General features: G+C 30.6%; 1 protein-coding gene and 1 long non-coding RNA gene across 4 annotated transcripts; one reads left to right on the plus strand and one right to left on the minus strand.

Moving 5' to 3' along the window:
- The first annotated feature begins 1,004 nt into the window (after positions 1–1,004).
- On the plus strand, positions 1,005–3,707 carry LOC127255847 (protein ABIL4-like). Of its 3 annotated transcripts, none has more exons than XM_051281598.1 (8): positions 1,005–1,055; positions 1,277–1,356; positions 1,425–1,507; positions 1,609–1,759; positions 2,615–2,738; positions 2,829–2,894; positions 3,085–3,290; positions 3,406–3,707. In XM_051281598.1, the coding sequence occupies exons 2-8, from the start codon at positions 1,300–1,302 to the stop codon at positions 3,598–3,600; spliced, it is 882 nt and encodes a 293-aa protein (XP_051137555.1). In that variant the 5' UTR covers positions 1,005–1,055; positions 1,277–1,299; the 3' UTR covers positions 3,601–3,707. The 3 variants fall into 3 exon arrangements, with proteins under 3 accessions (XP_051137555.1, XP_051137556.1, XP_051137557.1); XM_051281599.1 differs by having other exon boundaries at positions 1,006–1,055; positions 1,280–1,356; XM_051281600.1 differs by lacking the exon at positions 1,005–1,055 and having other exon boundaries at positions 1,209–1,356; positions 2,627–2,738.
- Positions 3,708–15,950: 12,243 nt separating this feature from the next.
- Positions 15,951–19,149, minus strand: LOC127255439 (uncharacterized). The gene is made up of 4 exons (XR_007839630.1): positions 18,917–19,149; positions 18,747–18,805; positions 17,313–18,543; positions 15,951–17,158 (listed from the first exon to the last, which is right to left on the minus strand). It is a non-coding gene; the product is annotated as an uncharacterized LOC127255439 (long non-coding RNA).
- Positions 19,150–21,900: the final 2,751 nt, after the last annotated feature.

Raw genomic sequence — 21,900 nt, forward strand, 5'->3', positions numbered from 1 at the left:
CTATTTTTATATCATATAATATTAAAATTATAATTAATTTTATATTTAAAATATTGTATAAAATAATTATTATGGTTTAAAATTTTATTATACAAAACATTAAATCTAACACCAAAGCACACGAAACAAAAATACATGATCGTATCTTTTAGTTTTTTGAATTATATATAATTTCGATGATTATATATCCAATTTTTATATAAAACAACTACGTCCAAAAGTTACTTTATCTCAAAACAACAAAAATCAAAACTCACAAAATACAAAAATAACAACATCATTTATCTTTACATTGATTTAATTTTTGAATCAAATCATCAACATGCATAAATCAGATAGTACATAATAACACAATATACATCATATATTTTGATAGTATATAATATAATTTTATACAACAAATATATTATTTCATCCGTCCGCCTCTAAGGGTCACATTTACCTTTTTGCGTCATTGTACTTAAAATTAAAAATATATTTGTATTTGTATAATGTCTTTTTATTACTATTATAAAACACTAATAGAAGTATTTGTAATTTTTTTTTAATTTGTACTGCATTTTCATATAATAATTAATATTCAAATATTAACATATAAAAATTAAATGGAACCCTTAGAGCCGGACCGATGTATTAATTTTAGCATAATAATCACATAGTTCCATATGACATATTATTGCACTAGATTATATATTTACATACATTGTTTTTTTATTAATTTGTATTGACGGATCAAATCAGCCCGTCAGTATATATATATATATAGGCAGTAACAAAATTAGCATCTAAATTTCGGGGACAAAATATTATAATTTATTTAATATTTAGCTAATAAATTTAAATAAATAATAATGACACAATTATATATGAATTTAAATAATTTTGGGATATAAAAATTAATATTTTTAAAGTTGGCTTGGGGAGTTGACCCCCAAGCCTTAGTGTAGATCAGTTCCAGTATATAGGTGGACATATGTGTTAAATAGAGAGGTGCTCAGGGTAGGCATTCGGTTGTGTCCACCCAATAATTAAAACAAATTAAGCTGAAGCTGCAGGTGACATTATTGACATATATATATACAATTTTATTTTTTATTTTTAAAAAATGTTAGAATTAATTATTGGATTCTTGTTTGTTTCTATTATATCAATTATATATATATATATACATGTTATGTTTGATGATGGATCAATTGGATATTGTCTTGTCTTTTTGTCTTGTGTTGTGGTGCATCTTCTTCACTTCAAAATCGATCGATCCGTCGAGCAAATACAGCAGGAATTGAAGATAACAATATAATGGCTACTGAGCTGGAATTGGGAAACATCAATAATATTGATGATTCAGTCTTCAAGGTACATTGCAACAAATATACTACAAATTCTCATCATCATCTGATATATCTCCAATTGATTAATCAAAGGATCTTGGGAATCTGAGGGAGCAGCTCTACTCGGCTGCCGACTACTTCGAGTCTGCCTACCAGAAGGAACATCGCAACCACTTGTTTGTACCCCTCTCTCTCTAGATCTCTCTCTCTCTCTCTCTCTCTCTCTCTAGACATATATATATATATATGTATATAAATGGCATGTTGATGTGTGCAGTGTGTTGGATTCTTCGAAAGAGTACGTGGGCAAGGCTGTTGTGAGCACAGTGGATCACTTGGGGTGTGTGGCTGATAAGCTCACCAAATTGTTGGGACACAACCTCCATCAATTCTCTGCAACAAACCTTCGATTTTCCTTCATCCAACAGGTACTTATTTTATTAATTAATCCAAACATCCAAGGATATGATATAATGTTGGTCATCCCTAAAATATAAGCAAAATTCGAATTCTCAAGTTTTAGATTCAATTTTTCATGACATCAGAATTCTTTGAATGCATCAAGAAATGATCTCAAAGTTTAGTTAAATTCATGTTGAATTGGAATAAATATAAATTATAACTTGTAAAAAGTTTAATTTACTACTTTGTCCCATCTAAAAGTACACACAATTTAATAAATACAGCCTATTTTAATCATAATTGGTGATACTTTTTTCTTTTTTTTTTTTTTTTTTTTTTTTTATATGTAAAAATTACTTTACCTTTTAATACTTCAATAAATATATTTGTATTGACATAAAATAAAAATATCACCAATTATGATTAAAATAGGCTGTATTTATTAAATTCAAGAATATTTATATTTCATAGTTGTGTTATATTTATTAAAATTGAAAATAAATATATATTTTTTTAATAAAGTAAAAATTAGTTGCTACATGTGTGCGCTTTGAGTAAATAGTTAATTTTTTATTTTTGAAGAACTAAAAATAGTAATTAAAGGAGCATCAAGTGGATGCAGGAAATATATAAATCTTTTTCATCCCAAAACAATTCATTTTCTTTTTTTTTTTTATTTTATAATTTACGAAAAAAAAAAGAGTAGTCCCTAAGTTTTGTGGACGAATCTTTTACCATTTTTAATTATAAAAAGCAAAAGGTACATGTTAAATTAAAATGGTTCCAAAAATAAATGAATCTATTTTCGATGAGTATTACACTATTGATTATCCATTTTAATTCTCTCGAAATTCCCAACAAAAAATGGCTTGCAACAAAAGGTTTCGTTGCAGAGATTAAACACATTTCAAGAATTTTCCAGCAGGAGAGGTGTCTCTCAGCACTTGTTGATGATCGAACCTTCCGGCGACTCCTTCGGCCGCCACAAGCGCTACTACATTCCCGGTACAAAAATCGACCACTATGTTGTCCAAAAGAGGTATAAATTTAATCTTATATCATGTCCTAAGTTGCTGGTTTTTGTTGCAAGTGCAGAGAGTAATTTGGACTCAAGCACGACAGACATCGCCGCGACTGATGATGTGCAGCCGCCGCAACACGGTGGGATCTGAATGGCTTCAAAAACTCCCTTCATTGTTTTCAGATTCTATGTGTTAGGACATTCCAATGCCTGTCTGAATCATCCATGGTTTTCGCCGTAACTCCATTGGATATTCATTCAGGCGACTAGCTCGGAGTACTACTAAACAAACAAAATTTACACTCGACAAAAATAATTTTCTTTTTGCAGATACACCATTTTCTAAAAATTCAATAGCCGCGAGGACGGCTTCAAGAGAACCATCTACAAATGCTTATAGTTTTTCTTTCACAAAAGTCACGGCCAACAAAAGGCCATCGAAGCACGCTGCCTCACCGCTTCGCTTTCCACTCAAAATGTCCGAATCTTTCATTAAGAGATCGGTTTCTCCGAGCCCCTCAACTAAGAACCAGCTTGTAAGAAATGAAGTACCTACAAGATTAAAGCATGTTATATTTCTACACTAAGAAATATCTTTTGATCTGTGTTCTTTTGGAGTTTGATTTTATTTCTTTTTGGCTGAATGAACAGTGCATATCAGAGCCAAGAAGAGCAATTTCAGCATGTAGAGGGCGTGAAATGGCGAACCGGGAAATAGAGGTGGAATCGCACGCCAAGAGAAGCGCGCATCTATTCAAAGCATTGCTCAACGTTCATCGTTCAAGAAAGGATGCCGTTATCAGTAGACAACATGTGAAATTTCCTCCGAATGTTTTTCGTGCTTAAGATACTTGGAGTAACATGCTTATTCAAATTTTCATTTTATTTCGCCATCCTCGACTCCAAATATGTTCTTGAACACACATATGTTCCTTCGAATTTGCAGCAATGAATTGGATGTTATTTCAATTATATGAATAGCAAGATAAAATGATAACTCGATAGAACTTTAAATCATAATAACGTTTTCCATATACTTTATTTCGATCTTTTCACACCTTAGGTATCACAAAATAAGTACGAAGATAAAAAAAAAAAATTACACTCAATTGTTACATGCATATGAAAATGTATAGAAATAGAGAGAGGGAGACATGGAGATTGTGTAGCTGCTAGTAATTGTAATAAAAAATAGAGATATTAATAATTAATTAATTAATTAATTAATTAATAAAAGGAATCGAAGAAAATAATGTAATGAAAGTGCAAGTAGGCGGTATAGGCAAGTGGCAGAAACATTCAATCTACTGAACGACGCCACATAGTGAATGAGTGTTTGTTTGGGATGTGATTTGAGGTTGAACTGACGCTACGCTACTTTACCCTCCATCAAATCAAAGCAGACGGTGGAACTAAAAATGATGAACTTTTTTTTTTTTTTTTGTATAGAATTAATATTGATAATTTTTTTTAATATGACAAAAAGAAAAAAGGGTTTGATTGGAATTATTAATGATTTTTGTTCGTAGTTTTTTCTTCCTTTTATAAGCCTTAATTGAACTTTAGGTTCAATTTTTTGATTGGACTAGATTTTGAGCTTAATTTCAAACCACAAAACAATGCATCACCAAGTTGGTATGAATTTGATCAAGCTTCAAAGAAAAGAACTCTATATTTTAGTTTTACATTTTTATGATATAGCGTTTGTATAATTTTTAAAATTGAAGTATTAATTAATCTTATAGATCTAATAAAAATATTAGTATTACACATTTAATTTAAAAACTAAAAAAATTTGGTCCAAACACCTCAAATTAAACATTTAAAAATATTTGAAAAAAATAAAATAAGATAAAACCAATTAAAAGACTGTTTGTAATTTTTTTATAATTATATTATATAATTTTAAAATTTTATATATTATATATTAAACAAATTTTGGTCCGCGTCATTTTTTTTTTTTTTTTGTTTTTTTGGCTCTACCACTGAATGAAGTCATGTGAATTTATGATTTTGAATATAAAAGAATTCCACCTTCAGATGTATACTCATAACTGAGTAATTAAAATATGTATCTATCTTAATATGCCATAATCCAAAATTTTTCTTACTGTAGTTAACTTCGTCATAATAGACGAAAGCAATTTAAATTAGATGACTATGAAGCCAAACAACCCAAGACAAAACCTGTTTCATTTGATTTGTCAAATATCATGTACCTGTTATAAGATATACTCCATCCCCGTCCTACATAATTTATCTCTATTTTCTATTTTCATCCGTCCCACGTAACTTGTCCTTTCTATTTTTGGAAATATAATTATGCACTTTAATCGCATTTTAAATTTTAAATTTTATAATTTTCTTAATTTTAATTAAACTATTTACTTATCTTAATCTATAATTATTTTTATTAAATAATAATTATTTTTACTAATATACTTCTTAATTATTTACTAATTATACTTTACCAAAATTCCCGTGTCTACAGTAATACACCCATATTACATGGAACGTAGGGAATATAAAATATAATAATAATAATAATAATAATAATAATAATAATAATACATATTAAATATTAAATATTAAATATATCGTGTATTCTTGTTTTCTTTCCAAATAAAGTACAAATGCCTTGTATATAGGCTAGAAGTTAAATGATTAGTCATCTATTGCCACCTATCATCATAATTAAATGACACATATCATATAAATAATATGAGTCATAATACTCTCCCTTATGTGTCATTTACAATGAATACGTCTCGTTACAATCTTACTAGCAAAAAACTCAATGGGATTTCCTAGTGAAGGAAAAAGAGTACAATATTCATGCATTAACAATACTTTCTATGATGTGGACATTACTTGAAATCTCGCTCCCCTGATGTGGACATCATTTGAAATCTTGCTCCCCTTATGTCGATATCACTTGAAATCTTGCTCCCTTGATGTTGATATCACTTAAAATATCCAATGTTCTTTATCCATATCTTGAACGTTGCAGTTGGTAAAGCCTTGGTCAATAATTCTGCTAAATTATTATTGGATCGAATCTCTAGCACATCTATTTCACCATTTTTTCTGAAGGTCATGAGTAAAGAAAAATTTCGGTGAAATATGTTGCGATAAACAAGTTACATTATCTTCATATAAAATAATATGAGGATTATCATTTTCAAATCTCAAATCACAATTCTTTAAAATGTGGTGAGTCATTAATCTCAACCAAACACATTCTTGACTAGCCTCATGAATTGCTATTATTTCAGCATGATTTGTGGATATTGTGTTAATGCTTGTTTAGTGGATCTTTAGGATACTATTGTACCGCCGCAAGTAAATATATAGCAAGTCTGAGACTTAGCTCTATATGAGTCAAAGAGATACCCAACATCTACATATCCAATCCATTCATGTAGAGAATTCTTTGAATATAATAAACCGAGACCAGTCGTTACTTAGAGATAACGAAATAAATGTTTAATGCATTTCCAATGTCATTGTGTTGGCATTGCACTAAATTTTGCTAATAAATTTACAGCAAATGCTATGTCTAGTCTAATGTTGTTAGCCAAATACATTAGTGCCCCAATAACACTTAAATATGATACTTCAGGACCAAGTTCTACCTCACCCATTTCTTTTGGTCTAAAAGGATCCTTAATGGGATCGAGAGTTTTAACGATAATTAGAGTACTTAATTAATGTATTTTATCCATTTCAAATCTTTTCAATACTTTATGGGCCAAGGAAGAATTTTGTTTTCCCGAAATCCTTAATTTCAAACTCCATTTTCAAATATTCAATAGCTTCTTTGACCTCTTTAGGGGTTTCAATTATATTCAAGCATTCACATAAACAACTAGTATAAAAAAATTTCTCTCATTTTTCTTTATAAAAACACATGAGCAAACAAAATAATTGACATATCCTCTTTCAATAATGATTCACTGAGACGATTATACCACATGGGACCAGATTGCTTGAGCCTATACAAAGACTTCTGTAATTTAGTAGATTAATATTATTTTGGTTTTGATTTGTCTGCTTCAGGCATATTGAATCCTTCGAAGATTCTCATATAGATAGCAGTATCTAATGAGCCATATAAATAGGCAGTTACGACGTCCATCATACGCATATCCAAATTTTTATGTACTTTCAAATTGACAAGATATCAAAATGTTATTCTATCCATTACTGGAGAATATGTTTCATTAAAATCAATTCCAGGTCTTTGTGAAAAAAAATGGGTAACAAACCTTGTTTTATATCTGAAAATTTTATTATTCTCATTTAATTTTCGAATAAATACCCATTTATAGCCAACAGGCTTAACATCTTCAGGTGTTTGTACAATGGGTCCGAAAACTTTCCGTTTTGCCAGTGAATTCAATTCAGACTGGATCACATCTTTCCATTTTGGCCAATCTTTTCTTTTCCGACATTCATTAACTGATCTAGGTTCAGGATCCTCGTCATTTCCATTGAATAAAGTGCTACATTATATGAAAAAACATTATCAATAATTATATCCTTTCGGTTCCAATACTTCCCAGTAGTAACAAAATTAATCGAATTTTCAATAACATCATTCTCTTTAGGAGAAATTATATCTGGTTCAATTTCTTTAGGAAGTTTATTAGGATCAACTTCTTCAATAATTTTATTAGGATCAATTTATTCAGGAATTTGATTCATGTTACTACTTGTTCCTTGAAGATTTTGGTTAACATTTAAATCTTCAATCATTTCATTTGTTCCTATTTCCTTTCAAGGATTTTTATCTTTAGAACTTAAAGATCTACCATGTTTCAGGCGTGCATTTGATTTACTAGCACTTTGTATTTGCCCTTCAGGGACAATGATTTTATCTGGTGCACTATTTGCAGCTATGTACGATCTGATGGCTCTCCTAGTGTCACAAAAAGCATCAGTCAACTGATTTGCTATTCCCTGCAAATGTAAAATTTGTTGTACTTCTAATTCACTTTGGCTATTGCGAGGATCAAAAAAATTGAAAGTTACTTTCCAAGTGATTTCATTTTTGATTGATCAGTTTCTCCCCCTAACGTCAGAAAATGTGACTCGTCAAAATGACAGTTTGCAGATCGAGTTGTAAATAAATCACCAGTTAATGGTTCAAGATATTAAATAATAGATGGTGATTCATACCCGACATATATACCCAATCTCCGTTGGGGGCCCATTTTTGTACGTTAGAGTAGTGCAATTGGCACATAAACAGCTCACCCAAAAGTTTTCAAATGTGAAATATTGGGTTTTTCATTTTACATCAATTGTACTTGGGGAGTAGCTATGATAGCTTGTTGGTCTTATCTTTATGAGTATTGTTGTATGCATAACTGTATATCCCCGAGAAGATACAAGAAGTTTGGATTTCATTAACACAGGTCTTGCAATTAATTGCTGTCTTTTTATAAGTGATCCATCTAGACCATTTTGAGTATGTACATGAGGTACAAGATGTTCAATGTCAATTCCAACAGACATGCAATAATCATCAAACGTCTTAGATGAAAATTCACCAGCATTATCAAAACGAATTTTATTTATTAGATGATCATAAAATTGTGCTCGTAATTTAATTATTTGAGCAAATAACCTCACAAATTCCAAATTGCGGGTAGATAATAAATATACATGCAACCATCAAGTGGATGCATCGATAAGTACCATAAATATCGAAATGGTCCACATGGTGGATCTGTAGGCCCACATATATCACCCTGAATTCGTTCTAAAAGTGTAGGGGATTCAATCCACACTTTTGCTGGTGAAGGTCTAGATATTAACTTCCCTTTTGAGCAAACAACACATTTTAACTCATTTGAATATAATACCATTTGGTTGTTTAAATTATGGTCATGGTTACTTTCAATGATTCGTCTAATCATAGTACTACCGGGATATCCAAACGGGTTATGCCAGATCATAAAATCTGTAAACTTTTGGTCTACTAAATATTTTTCAACTATATTAATCTTTATATAATATAATCCGGAAGACAATGAAGACAATTTTTCTAATATATATTTATGCTCATCAATGAATTTTGTAATCAACAAAAATTAATTATTTGTCTCACTTGATATCTAAATATGATATTCATTTCTGCAAATATAATTAAAATTCTACAAATTTATGTGAGATTTGCTACAAAATAGTGCATTTTGGATATCAAGTTTTACCCTTTCGGGGAGAAATAGTATTGCTCCTCCAGACCTCTCAATTAATTTTGCATAACCACCTATAGTATTCGCCTCAATTTTTCCTAACTTTATATTGGTGAAATACTTAATATATTTTAGAATGATGTCCGTTGATTCACTATCAATAAGATATAAATTATCTTCCGTATTATTCATTATAGCATGTTTAGAATTCATATTTCTTCTTCTGGAAGAAAATAAATACATCAATAGTTTGAATAAAATTCATCACTTTTATATTATTACCAAATGTGGGAGTAAAAATAATTATATATAAGGAGTTTCAAATATATATTATTATTACATTGCACCTGCAGGGTGCTCAAAATATAAATCATCGAAAATGTCAAATATGTACATTGAGGGTAAACAATATACAATATTAGGAGGTTCACAGTATGCACCTTCAAGGTGTTCAATATGAACCTTTAGGGTTCTCAATATACACCTTCAAGGTACTCAATATACATCATCGGAGATTTTCAATATATAAACCTTCAGGGTTCTTAATAAACAAACCTTCTAAGTTAGTAAATTATAAACCTTCAACCTTCAGGGTTACCAAAATATAAACCTTCAGAGTTTTCAAAGTATGTACCTTTTGGGTACATAAAGCAAAATCACACATCAAATTTTGTGTTAATAATAAAGTATCAGCACCACTAGCATTATTTTCAAATTTATTTACTAAATATTGGCATCTTCGGGTGCCCTTTTCTCTTTGAATTTCGGCAGAGCTTCCGCAACATTTTGCTATCTTTTTAAAATATTCGGACAAAACTTCAGGATACAATATTCTCTTCGAACACACTTTTTCAACTTGTTTAAGTAACTTAAAAAACACAAAAAAATACACTATCTTTATATTAGCACTTCCTTGGCAAAACCTCGTGTTGATAATGTATTATAAAATATAATAATACATATTAAATATATATCTATTATGGCTTGTGTATGTTTACAATAGACAAAACAAAATAATGAATGTAATATATTATAAAGAGAAAATGAGAGAGTACTGACCTCTCGCGCGGTCAATCAAATATTTCACCTAATCCGTGATCACAATTTAATGTAATACAGAGGAATGAATCGTCTCCACAGGGATTATGTGATTCACTCTTTCGTGTTCTAATGCAGTAAATAAAATGGGGAATTTTCTTTTATTATCTAATGAAAATAAAATAACAAAGCAATTAAATTAAGGGGGAACTGACTATCAAGGAGATGTCTGGCTCAATGGATGATGCAGTTATGACACTTGTGTTTTATCATTAATTCAATAAAGTTAATTCTTATTAAATATCAATAAATTGGTTATAGTTATCAACAAGCTCTGACAACCAATTTTTTCTTACAATGTAGGTAATTAAGGTACAACCGTTAACTACCCCTAATTAAGCAAATAAACCTAGGTACGCCCATAAGAATATTGCCTAACTGCATTGTAATCTAGACAAACCCAATTCAAAATAATTACTACCTAAGAGGAGCAATTAGATTTGATTGTCTAACCTCCGGGAAGGAACTATTTAACCCGGTTGTCACCTATTCAAGTGCGAATACAATTATGGATATCCTACCTAAATTGACTTTAGATTATCAGACTAATTTAAATATCGGTACCAAAATATTCAATCAATCTAACAATCACAAACGCTATTATCAGAATTAGACAAATATTGATAATCAAGAAGAACTTTTATAAAGAAAATCAAGAATCTCCAAAACCAAAGAACCAAAACATTATCACCCCTCAAACCAGAAAAGTATCTACTCTATAATCAAATAACAAAGAACAAAAGAGAAAGATAAAGTCATAGTGGGAGGGGGAATTCTTCTCTGTCGATTTGCTCATGCGCGATCTATGAATCTGTCAATCTCCTGCTCCTGTGCGTCTCTGCTCTGGCCGTTCTCTCTCAAAATAGGCGTGTGTTTTCCCTTCTTATTTAATTTTTGTCCTAATTATTTTGTGGATGGGCTTTTGGACCTTTAATTAATTTCTCATATCAAGAGGGTGTAGTTAGTCATGGTCATGACTAACTAGGTTGTGCAAATCTGAATTTTTCTTTCATTTTTCTGCCAATTATGCCAAATTTGATATTTGCCCTTTGCACACAGTAAATAAACAATTCACATATAAATTAGGTAGAATCCAATCAAAATCATCCAAATATCGCATATGATATGAATATAAAATGCATGCGATTTCTAACTATCAAGTACGGAGGGAGAGAGAGACAACATGGAGAGAATTAATTTGTGTATTATTATTTTCTTTCCAAATGAAGTACAAATACCTTATTTATAGGCAAGAAGTTAAATGATTAGTCATCAATTTGCCACCTATCATAATTAAATGACACATATCATATAAATAATATGAGTCATAATAGTACCACATTTATCATAAAAGAGACAAGCTACCTAACCACTGATAAAGGTTTAGATACGCAGTAAAAAGAAAAATAAATATGCAAAGCATTGAAAACTCTCATATGCCATTTTGTATATTAAGAGAGCAAAAATTGTATATTGCAGCCCTGCTATTGATATCTATCTTTATATATTAAGAACTTAACAAATTAACAAACTCTCTACACCGGTAATCTATTATGCCTACAAGCTATAACAAAATAACAAATTAGGAATCTAATAGGTAGTCCTAATATTCTGCTGCTGCTGCTTCTGTCCATTATCTTCACTGATCATCCCCCTCTCAAGGTGAACTTGGGTAAACCCAAGTTCCACTTGACATAAGCAGATCGAAAAACAACATGTGCAAGAGGCTTAGTGAAGGCATCAATAAGTTGTTGGGAAGAGGGGACATAAATGGGATTAATGAATCCGGAAGTGTACTGTTGATGAATAAAATGACAATCAATGTCAACATGTTTGGTGCACTCATGGTGGATAAGATTTTGCACGATATGGATAGTGGCTTGATTATCACAATAGGGAGAGATAAAAGGGACACTAAGATCACGAAGCAAGTAAGAAAGCCAAAGCAATTCTGAAACTGTTGTAGCCAAAGCTCCATACTCAACCTCTCTGGATGAACGAGCTATTGTGGGTTGCTTTTTGGTCTCCTATGAAACAAGACATGGTCAAAGGAAGATACAAAAACCAGTTAAAGATTTTCTGGTGTCCATGCAACATGCCCAGTCTACATCAGAGAATGCAGTCAAAGAAATGTCACATGTGGCTGGAAAGAATATTTGCAAGTGCTTAGTTCCACTCAAGTATTTGAGCACGTGTTGAGCAACCTACCAATGATCTGTAGTTGGACATGCCATGAATTGAGTGAGTTGTTGAATAGAGTAATAGATATTTGGCCGAGTCATTGTCAAGTATAACAGTCTACCAACAATTCTTTGATATCTTGTTGGATTGTGTAGGGCTTTGCCTGTGATTTTGAAGCTTAGACCCTACCACAAAAGGTGTAGGACATGAATTGAAAGCTTGCATACCATAATCAATAAGAATATTCTCAATGAAACGTTGTTTAGAAACCACAGACCATCTAATATAGACTCAATTTGTATACCAAAAAATAAATCAGCATGTCCAAGATCCTTGATAGTTAATTCTTTATGCAGAAATTGTTTCACTTCACTTATAAGAGATGAATCTGTACTTGTGAGCAAAATGTCATCAACATAGATCAGAAGGATGACAAGCTTATCGTCTTGGTACATGTAAAAAGACAATGATCATGAGCTGAGACCATAAAACCCAACTCCAAAATCTTTTTTGTAAGCCTTTTATACCACTTCCAAGGGGTTTGCTTTAGCCAGTAGATAGATTTATGCAACTTACAAACCTGATTGGGTGGAATATTGTTGCCTTGAGGGAGAACTATATAGATATCTTCCTTCAAATACCTATGAAGAAACACATTATTAATGTCAAGTTGGTGAACAACCCATCTTTTTAAAAAAGCAAGAGCAATAATCATTCTGACTGTCACTGCCTTAGCAACTGGAACAAAGGATTCTGTATAATCCTTACCTGGGACTTGCAAATAACTTCTGGCAACTATCTAGTTTTATATTGTTGCACACTTCCATCAGCATTTCTCTTGATGCGATATACCCACTTACATGAGATAGGCTTTACATCACTGGGCAAGGAAATGGATGTCTATGTGTGATTTTTCTCCAATACAATTGGTTTTTCTTCCATGGCATGTTTCCAAGAGGAGTTACATTGGGCTTGAGCATAGGACGTAGGTTCTTGATCACTAACAGTGGCAACACTATGCCGCACAAGAATAAAAGATAAGTTCTTGTGAGGAGGTGTGGAGGCATGACAAATGTAGTCTTGCATCCAAGCAGGCTTCTTTGATTGACGCTTAAGGAGGACATAGGAGTTGATGTTGGGTTCAGAACTAGATGGAAGGGATGGGGAAGTGTCAGGAAGTGCATCAGGCAGATGAGAAGGTGATGGGAAAACAGAAAAAAAAAAAGATCAAGTATAGGAGAAAATAGGGGGCATAGTTGAGGAACATAAGAGTAAGTTTGGTTTGAAGGTAAGTTAGGCTGGATTGGTTAGACTGGTGTGTGAGGAGTGGTTCGTATATTTGAGATAGAAGGCATGTCTTCTGATAAACTGAAAGGGTTCAGGTCAAGAAGAGGACTGGATTGAGGTGCATGGGTATTAGATGAGGAGAACAGGAAATGATTCTCATAAAAGATCACATCATGGGAGACTATTTGTTTTCTTTGGTCTAGGTCATATAGTATGTAACCTTTTTGACCGGTAGGGAAGCCAAGGAAGATGCATTTGTGAGCTCTAAGATCAAACTTTGTCTTAAGAGGGCTGACATTTGTGCAGTAACTTAAACAACCAAACACTCTAAGATCTTAGGATATCTCTCGTCAAATAATAATAATAATAATAATAATAATAACAACAACTATAGGATGCGTCATCTATCTGACCATCATAATATTAGGTAAGCTTTCGACACGAGGCACCGAATATGGATTTTTAATTACGGGAGATTTCCATAACCAGTGTAGTCCAACTAATTTCTTTGAACTTGACTCTTATGCTATTTTGCTGTAAAATTAACGGCCATAATACATTTAATCTTTAATCCAAAGTATTGTAGAAGATTGAAAAGACACAATTTACCTGATTTGAGATAAATCTCTACGTTTGAGGGCGGATATGGAAAAAGTTTCATTAATTAAAAGGGATATTTCAAGTGTAATATTTGACCCAACTGATTTTCAAACGGTCCAAAAAATTGACCAACCAATATAAGAATTCCCCAATGTCTTTGCACATCAACATCGAATTTACAAACCATTTTTTTTACAAACTCTAATTGAGCTTCAAGTTTAATCTTTGAGTTCTATTAGATTTGAGCTTAATTTCAAACTACAAAATAATATCCTAAAATATGGGCAAATTCGCACACGGTTACCCTGCCTTAAAAGATAGAATGAATACTAAATGTAACCATTCTAGACATTATTTGAGTGTGCTAAAAAATCTGAAGGGTACTCTCATGGCTCTTAGCTCAACCTTATACATTTTCATCTTCCTCTAGTGTTGTGAGTAATAAGAAGAAAATACAACGATGTGCATGCTAGAGAGTAAGGATATATAATGCTATTATGGCAAATTTAATATAATTAAGTAATTAGTTAATTAATTAATCCATTTTTACATCTGCGGGATATATCAATACATGCGGTTTTTTCCTTATGTCCACAAAAATAACATCTTTTCGCACCTAAAGTTTTGAAGCGCATAAGAGTTCTATTTTCAGATATGGCTGGAGAATCAACAAAGGTTGGTTTTGTCTCATTGCATATATTGTTAATTTAAATTTGTTCTTTTTTTCTAAAAATGGATTTGATTATGCATATTGAAGTTGACATTATGATTTTAAACCTAGCATACCCATCCCTTATGTCTTTGATGAATAATTAGCCTTCACCACGACTTTGTTCTAGCCTCATTTACTTTGTGTTATAGTAACAATTTCTCTTATTTGAATTGCATATATCATGAAAGTTTATTGGACAAGTACATGTAAATAAAATGTAGCAATCTTGTAATGACCTAATTATGCAAATATGCAATATGTGGTTTAGCATCAGACCATGTCTTAATATCGGAAACCCGATTCTCCTTTATTAAAAAATAATTGCACCCAGATTAAACTCAATAAATCACCAAAAGAACATCCGAACAATACATGCATAGGTGAATATATTTAATGCATTTTCTAATATGTACTATTGGAAACTATAATAATGGACTATGCATCATCAAGGCTAATTTGTTGGCGTAGTATTTAAAATGAAGTGAAATGTATTATTTTATGCATGTACAACGAGATCTGTTGATTTCAATATTCCTATATGACTTTAGTTTTTTGAAGATTCCTTGCACAATTGCATGTACTAAATTATGTCAATTTCCCAGGGTTTAATCTGATATCTTCTAGTTTTTGTTTTTCATCAGAAAATAGTGTAGTCCCCTTTAACAAAATGACTGAATACAAATGTTTTGATCACCTTTTCAGATCTCAACTATGTTGTGATTTCAACATTTCTACTCTTGTTGTGAAGTTTGTTGACATTTACTATTTAGAATGCAATAAGTCTATAATATGAATGTGAATGTGAATTCCTTATCTGATTTTTTTACTGTAGTTCTTGGTAGAAATGCATTTGAGATCATAATGGTGCACCGAGAATATGCTGGTCTGAATGCAGAAATGGCAAAATAGGCATTTTCAAGAGGGATATGGAGTTTTGTGTGCAAGATGGATATAACAGACAAACGACAATGAGAAGAAGATGATAATGCATGTCATGTGCAAATAAATACATATGTTCATGTGGAGGATAATGAATGAGATGATAATTGATAGGTCACTAATTGGACTATCTAATAAACCACAATTTGAACAAAAAATAAATCTAGATTTGGAACAAAACTATGGCAACAAGAACAAGTCAAAAGAAGTGAAAACATTAGTCAATAATTATACTAGATAGAGCAGAATTAACATTTGAAGTACATAAAACTAAAAGAAAGGATTACTAGTGTGAAATGCTATTATTCTGATGGGAACGAAGCTAACTAATTAACAACTAACCAAGCAAGGAGCAACATAATTAAACTAGCCTAAATATAATGACAACAGTAGATTATATTAACTATGTAATGTACCACATACATAGTAAGGAATGAAATTTAACCTAAACAATCTAAACTAACTAAGCCTATTACAATTACAATGAGATTGATTAACTAGGTAGGCTAGAACTAATTAAATTTGCAACAACAACTAAGATATATACATTACAAACTAAATTGACTGTTGGTTCACTAAATTAATATATCACACATCAAACTAAACTAATTTACAACAGCTAAGATAATTAACAAATGAACAGCTCGCCTAATTTAATTTAAGCCCACAACAACAATTTAACTAAAGAAATGGTAAAACAATGTCTGGACTAAGGAAAGAAACAGTCTAATATTAATGAATGCAGCAGTAATGAGTACAAAAGTTTTTCAATAACAGACATACAGACAATGATAAGAAGATGATAATGCATACCATGTGCATGTGTATATATATATTCATGGAATGAAATAGATGGACTTAGTTACGAAACCCATTTGTTTAATTTCCTTCTTCATTCCACACATACATCATATTTATTATACTATTCAGAAATTGATTCACTACTTCAAAAATTATTTTGTTTCCAAAACATTTATTGACTGGTAGAAGTTTACTAAAGAAACTTGAGTAGTCTGAATAGCACCATTTACAATTTCACCGTTCTAATATGATGCTTAATCAATTCATCAATTTCTGGCATTCGCACTATAAATCCTTAATCCACAAGCCTCTGTGGCTTTTCAGGTTCATTTTGTTATTTAAAATTTATTAATATTTTGTCCAGTTTTCATATTTAATTTTTTTCATTTCATACATACACATTTCTTTTATTAATTTTTTGCAAAGTCATATTTGAAAATGTGGTGATAAAAATATTGAATTATCTTCGTTATGAAGCTGAGTTATTAATGAAGACACACATTAAGAATCACTTTGATAATAGTTCTATCTTAAATCTAGAATAAAAAAAAGTAAATTGCACAAGGGGCAGGGCAGCCTGGCACTGCAAGGTCAAATATGAAAACCCTTGTGAGATGTGAGAGTTAGCGCAAGATATAATGAAAGAACAATATATACCGATAAAGAAAAATTGAATTTGGGCTCAATACCTATGTTCACACACAAATTGTAACGATGAGGAAGAAATTTGTTCGTACCTAAAAATACTCCCCAAAGCAGAGCTTTGTATCAACGTGAGGAAGAAGCTGGATATTAAGACTCCCTAATTTGATTTCTCCATATAGGAAAAGATGAAGAACTGTGAATCGACACCAAATAATACGGGAGAAAACTTTAAAACATTACTTGGATGCCGGCGCCGGACTATCTGCTCAATCCCACAACTATGCGCGTCTCGTCGGCGAAAGAAAGAAGAGAGTTGTCGATCGTTGGAGGGGACGAAATATTATGCCCTAAATTTGTTTGATTTTTCTAAGTACTGGAATGAGAAATATGATGCCCTAGATCTCTAGAAGCGTGTTTGTGTTTATTTTTTTCTGTTGAGTGAAAGTGCACTTGCATTTTTACCTTTTTTTTATTGTAAAATTTTTGTTTAATTAATATTATTTTGACCAGTTGTTACGAAAAACTATCATAACTAATATATTTTAATCAAAGTCTACAATCTCCCTATTTGTTACATATTTTTTGCATAACTAATAAACTTGAAACATTGACCAGGATGATATTTTTTTGTCACGGATATTCACGTAACTAAAACCACTATTTGTTACGATGTTGTTGTCACGAACCTCGGGCCGTGGTGAAAGGCCATTTTTTTGGTATTATAAGTTACCATAAAATCATGGACTTTAAACAAATTTAAAAATAAATGGCTTGATGAAAGATCTATATTCCCGAGGAGAGGTACGGTTTCAAACCCCAAGAGTAAGTTTTATCTGATGAACGGCAACAAAAATGATTAGAAAAGAAAATTTGTCTTCTAAACATAACATAATCAACAAATTCAAGATACTGCATATCATTTTGGCCAAGGAATGGACAATTTGCAGTTTGCATATGCCCTTTTAAAAGTTTTAACACTATTTACTCTTATAAAATATCTATACCAAATATTTAATTTTTAATTATTTTAAGTTCAAAACTCCCAAATACTACCAATAGATTGTTGACACAAACAATTGCCCTTACCTCCATTGATTTATCACTTATAATATCCATGGAGATTGGGAATATATAATATGATTTCACAACGCATAAATTGTGTTTGGGTGATGAGTGGTTATATTATTTCTTGAACATATATATATATATATGTCAACAGTGTTTGCCTCTGCCAGGCGGATCATGGGAAGTGTTTGGTCCACCTTGACAGTAATCCAGCACTACTACTGAATCTTTCATGCTTCTCAACTCTCTATTCATTATCTGTTGAATAATGCAAATTTATAGTATATCAGATGTCAAGAACCCTAACTACAACTGCTAATTACCACGATTCATCTTTATATAATATATCTCATCATAGAAACTGACTGACTTCATGCCACTAATGAGCCTAATTATATCTGTGTGTATCTCTCAGTCTCAGTGCCTTAATCATATTGAGTGTAAATATGTTGTGTGCTGACCTTGCGTGGAAGATTAGGGATGCTTTCCATGTCCGATCTGATGCCTTGACAGGTACCTGCTGCATCCATGAGTGCAATATATAGGGTTTTGTAAGTAATTTTAACAGTACCAAATTGTTTATGGTAAGAAGACTACATAACAACTAAGAAACATATATATTGCTCTTAACCATAATTAGGAGATGAAGTTAATAGCAGCAGGAAAAGAAGTAGAGCCATCATCTTCATGTGAATCCCCTCTCTCTCTCTCTCTCTCTCTCTCTAAGAAAAAAAAATAAAATAAAGGGTGATTTGTATTGGATGGGGCAAAGGGTTTTTATTCTTGGAAAATCGAATTGAAAGGGTTGGAAAATATCCAATGGCGGGCGAATCTCACTCAAAATCAACGTTGAAAACTAATTAAAGCATCCATTTTTGAGTGGTTCGCCTCAAATCGAAGTCAACTATATGTAAAGTGCTGATAGTAATTTATGGGTCGGGATCCTCATCCCCTACGTTATGCATATGCCCCAACACTCATAATATAGAGTTCCAGTGTTTACTTAACAAATTTTTTTAAATTTTACTATTTGAATATTATATTATTTTTAAAAAGATATATATATATTACAAAATATTTCATCAAATATTATTTAAATACAAAATGTAAACCAAATTTTCCCAAAAAAATAAAAATAAAAGATGCATAAACTAGGTTCATTGAATATATTTTCAGATTGCTCCTTTATAATCATAATTGGTATGCACCTCACTGTATTTCAGCAACATGCCATAATCAATAACTTGTGCAGTTTGATAATTCTATTGATATAATATATATTACAAACATTTAAAACTATAAAAATGCAAGCTACTTGAAGTTAATTGAACAATAGGATAGTAGGTGAGATTGTTTGGGGGTTTGGATTTTGGATTGAGATTTGTATAGTAAAAAATTTGAATTTGGATAGTTGTTGATATAAGTAAGTATTAATGTAAGTAAGTATTGATGTGATATTCTAAATATAAAATTAATTTTTAGTATAATATAAAAAATAAATTTTGATTTGATATTTTTTTTGAGGAAAAAATTTGATGAACAGTGAAAATTTAGTTGATTATCTTTTTCTAATTTGGATTTTATTATTCATTAGTTCCTCCTCCATTTTTATTTTTCATATTATACTACCAATTACTTTTATATTAAGAATATCATATTAATACTTATTTATTTATAAGTCATCAAACAATTATTATAATTTAAAATTTTACTATATATTTCAAACTCAAACCCCCACTACAAGAAAAAATCATTTTTGTAACAAAACTTTTTTGTCTCTAAATCTATTTTTTTCCGTTACTAATGACATTAGACACGGAATTAGTAATGGAATTACGTTAACTACGTGAACTTTAGGGACAGAATTCTGTTACAAATATATTATTTTTTTGTAGTGCCCACTCCAAAACTCACAAGCAAACACACCAAAAAGTTTTTACACATTCATCTCTAGCTAATGCAAACATCTCCTTTACTTCTCCAAAGGCTTTCATAGCTAGGATTCTTTACCATATGTCGACTGATTTTCTGCATTTATCAATACGAATAATCACATCCTTGGAGTTTCTTCATTTTTTTTTATGAAGTTATTAACAATGGATGAAGATCCTACAAGTTCGATGAGATTGCATGGACATTTGTATATTATTTTTAAAGAATAAAACAAAATTTATTTCAAACTGTAGAACTACTCAAGAATCATAGATCTTATACCAAGAAACATTCATGAGAGGAATTTTACATTATATATATTGAAAGATCTTATGAATCAAGCACATACATTGGATGTGTATAATTAAATTGTGCCTACATGCATTATATTTCATAACACTTTTTTATTGCATGTTTGACTTTAATATAATTAGTGGTATTTGGACAAAGATCACTTTGAATGGAGGAGCCTTTTTGCACAATTAGGACCATCACTATGAATTGGTGCTTCTTACATCACAAGGGCATTGGACAATTTTGCAATTTTTGTCGTGATGTCTTTTGGATTTTGATATTTTCTCCTAATGTTTTTTTTTCTTTCTTTGGAGTAACACTTTTGGTATTCTATCTATGTTTCAATGTGTTATCAATTTAGAACTTAAGTTTTCACAAAATTGTGGTTTGAAAATAATTTGACATCAGATGTTGATTTGAGTTCTTGTTTAAATAGTAGTTTGATATGATATTGTGCGAAAGAAAATAATATATTTTTATTGAAAATTGTACAATGTAAATAATATTGATTTGAATTTAAAATGGTAAAATAGCAAAGCATGTAGCCAATCTGGAAATCAATTGAGTTAGATTGCCAATTAATCAACATGTTGGAAGATAGTTGTTGATTTTGTCACCATTAATCAATAAGCACTTTTCATGATAGGGAAGCTAGGATTTGTCCAACACTAGGCTCTATCCCAATATATTTTCAATATATTTGCTATTATTTCTAAGATTTTTCAGAAATTAATAGTCTATATTGTCAATATATTAACTATTATTTTTAGTTTATGACTATAAAAACATGTTTTTTTTTTTTTTTTTCATTTTTCTAATACCAATTTTTTCATTTTTGTTTTCGTAAATACAATTTATAAAATCCTTTTAAGACAAAATAATAATAATAATAATATGGACAAAATGGAAAAAAAAACTATTCTAATTATACGATCTAAAAAAATTATGTCAAAACAAAGATAGAAGATCTATTGAGACGATGTAATATTTCTTAAATATATTGGATGTAAAGTTTTTTCGGGAAGAAACTTTTACTTCCTCCGTCCAGAAAAATATATATATCTTCCTTGTCTTATTTGATTGGCACCACAAAATGTATTCACGACGATGTTACTTAATAACTTTAAAAAGAAACATAATTTATTTGAGTATTTTATCTTTTTATTTTACAAAACTATTTATTATATAATTATTTTAAAACTCCATAGGAAAAAAACAAATACATAAGTATAACAAGTGATATTCTTTTATAATTTGATTTTATTTATTGATTTAACAACAGTTTGAATATGATATTTCATAAGATATAATAACAATAATAATAATAATAATAATAATAATAATAATGTATTTTTATAAACAGCTGCAATGAATTGTTGTATAATAAAA

This window comes from Andrographis paniculata, unplaced genomic scaffold (assembly GCF_009805555.1).
Source record: "Andrographis paniculata isolate CXL003 unplaced genomic scaffold, ASM980555v1 Contig54END, whole genome shotgun sequence".
NCBI classification, from domain to species: domain Eukaryota; kingdom Viridiplantae; phylum Streptophyta; class Magnoliopsida; order Lamiales; family Acanthaceae; genus Andrographis; species Andrographis paniculata.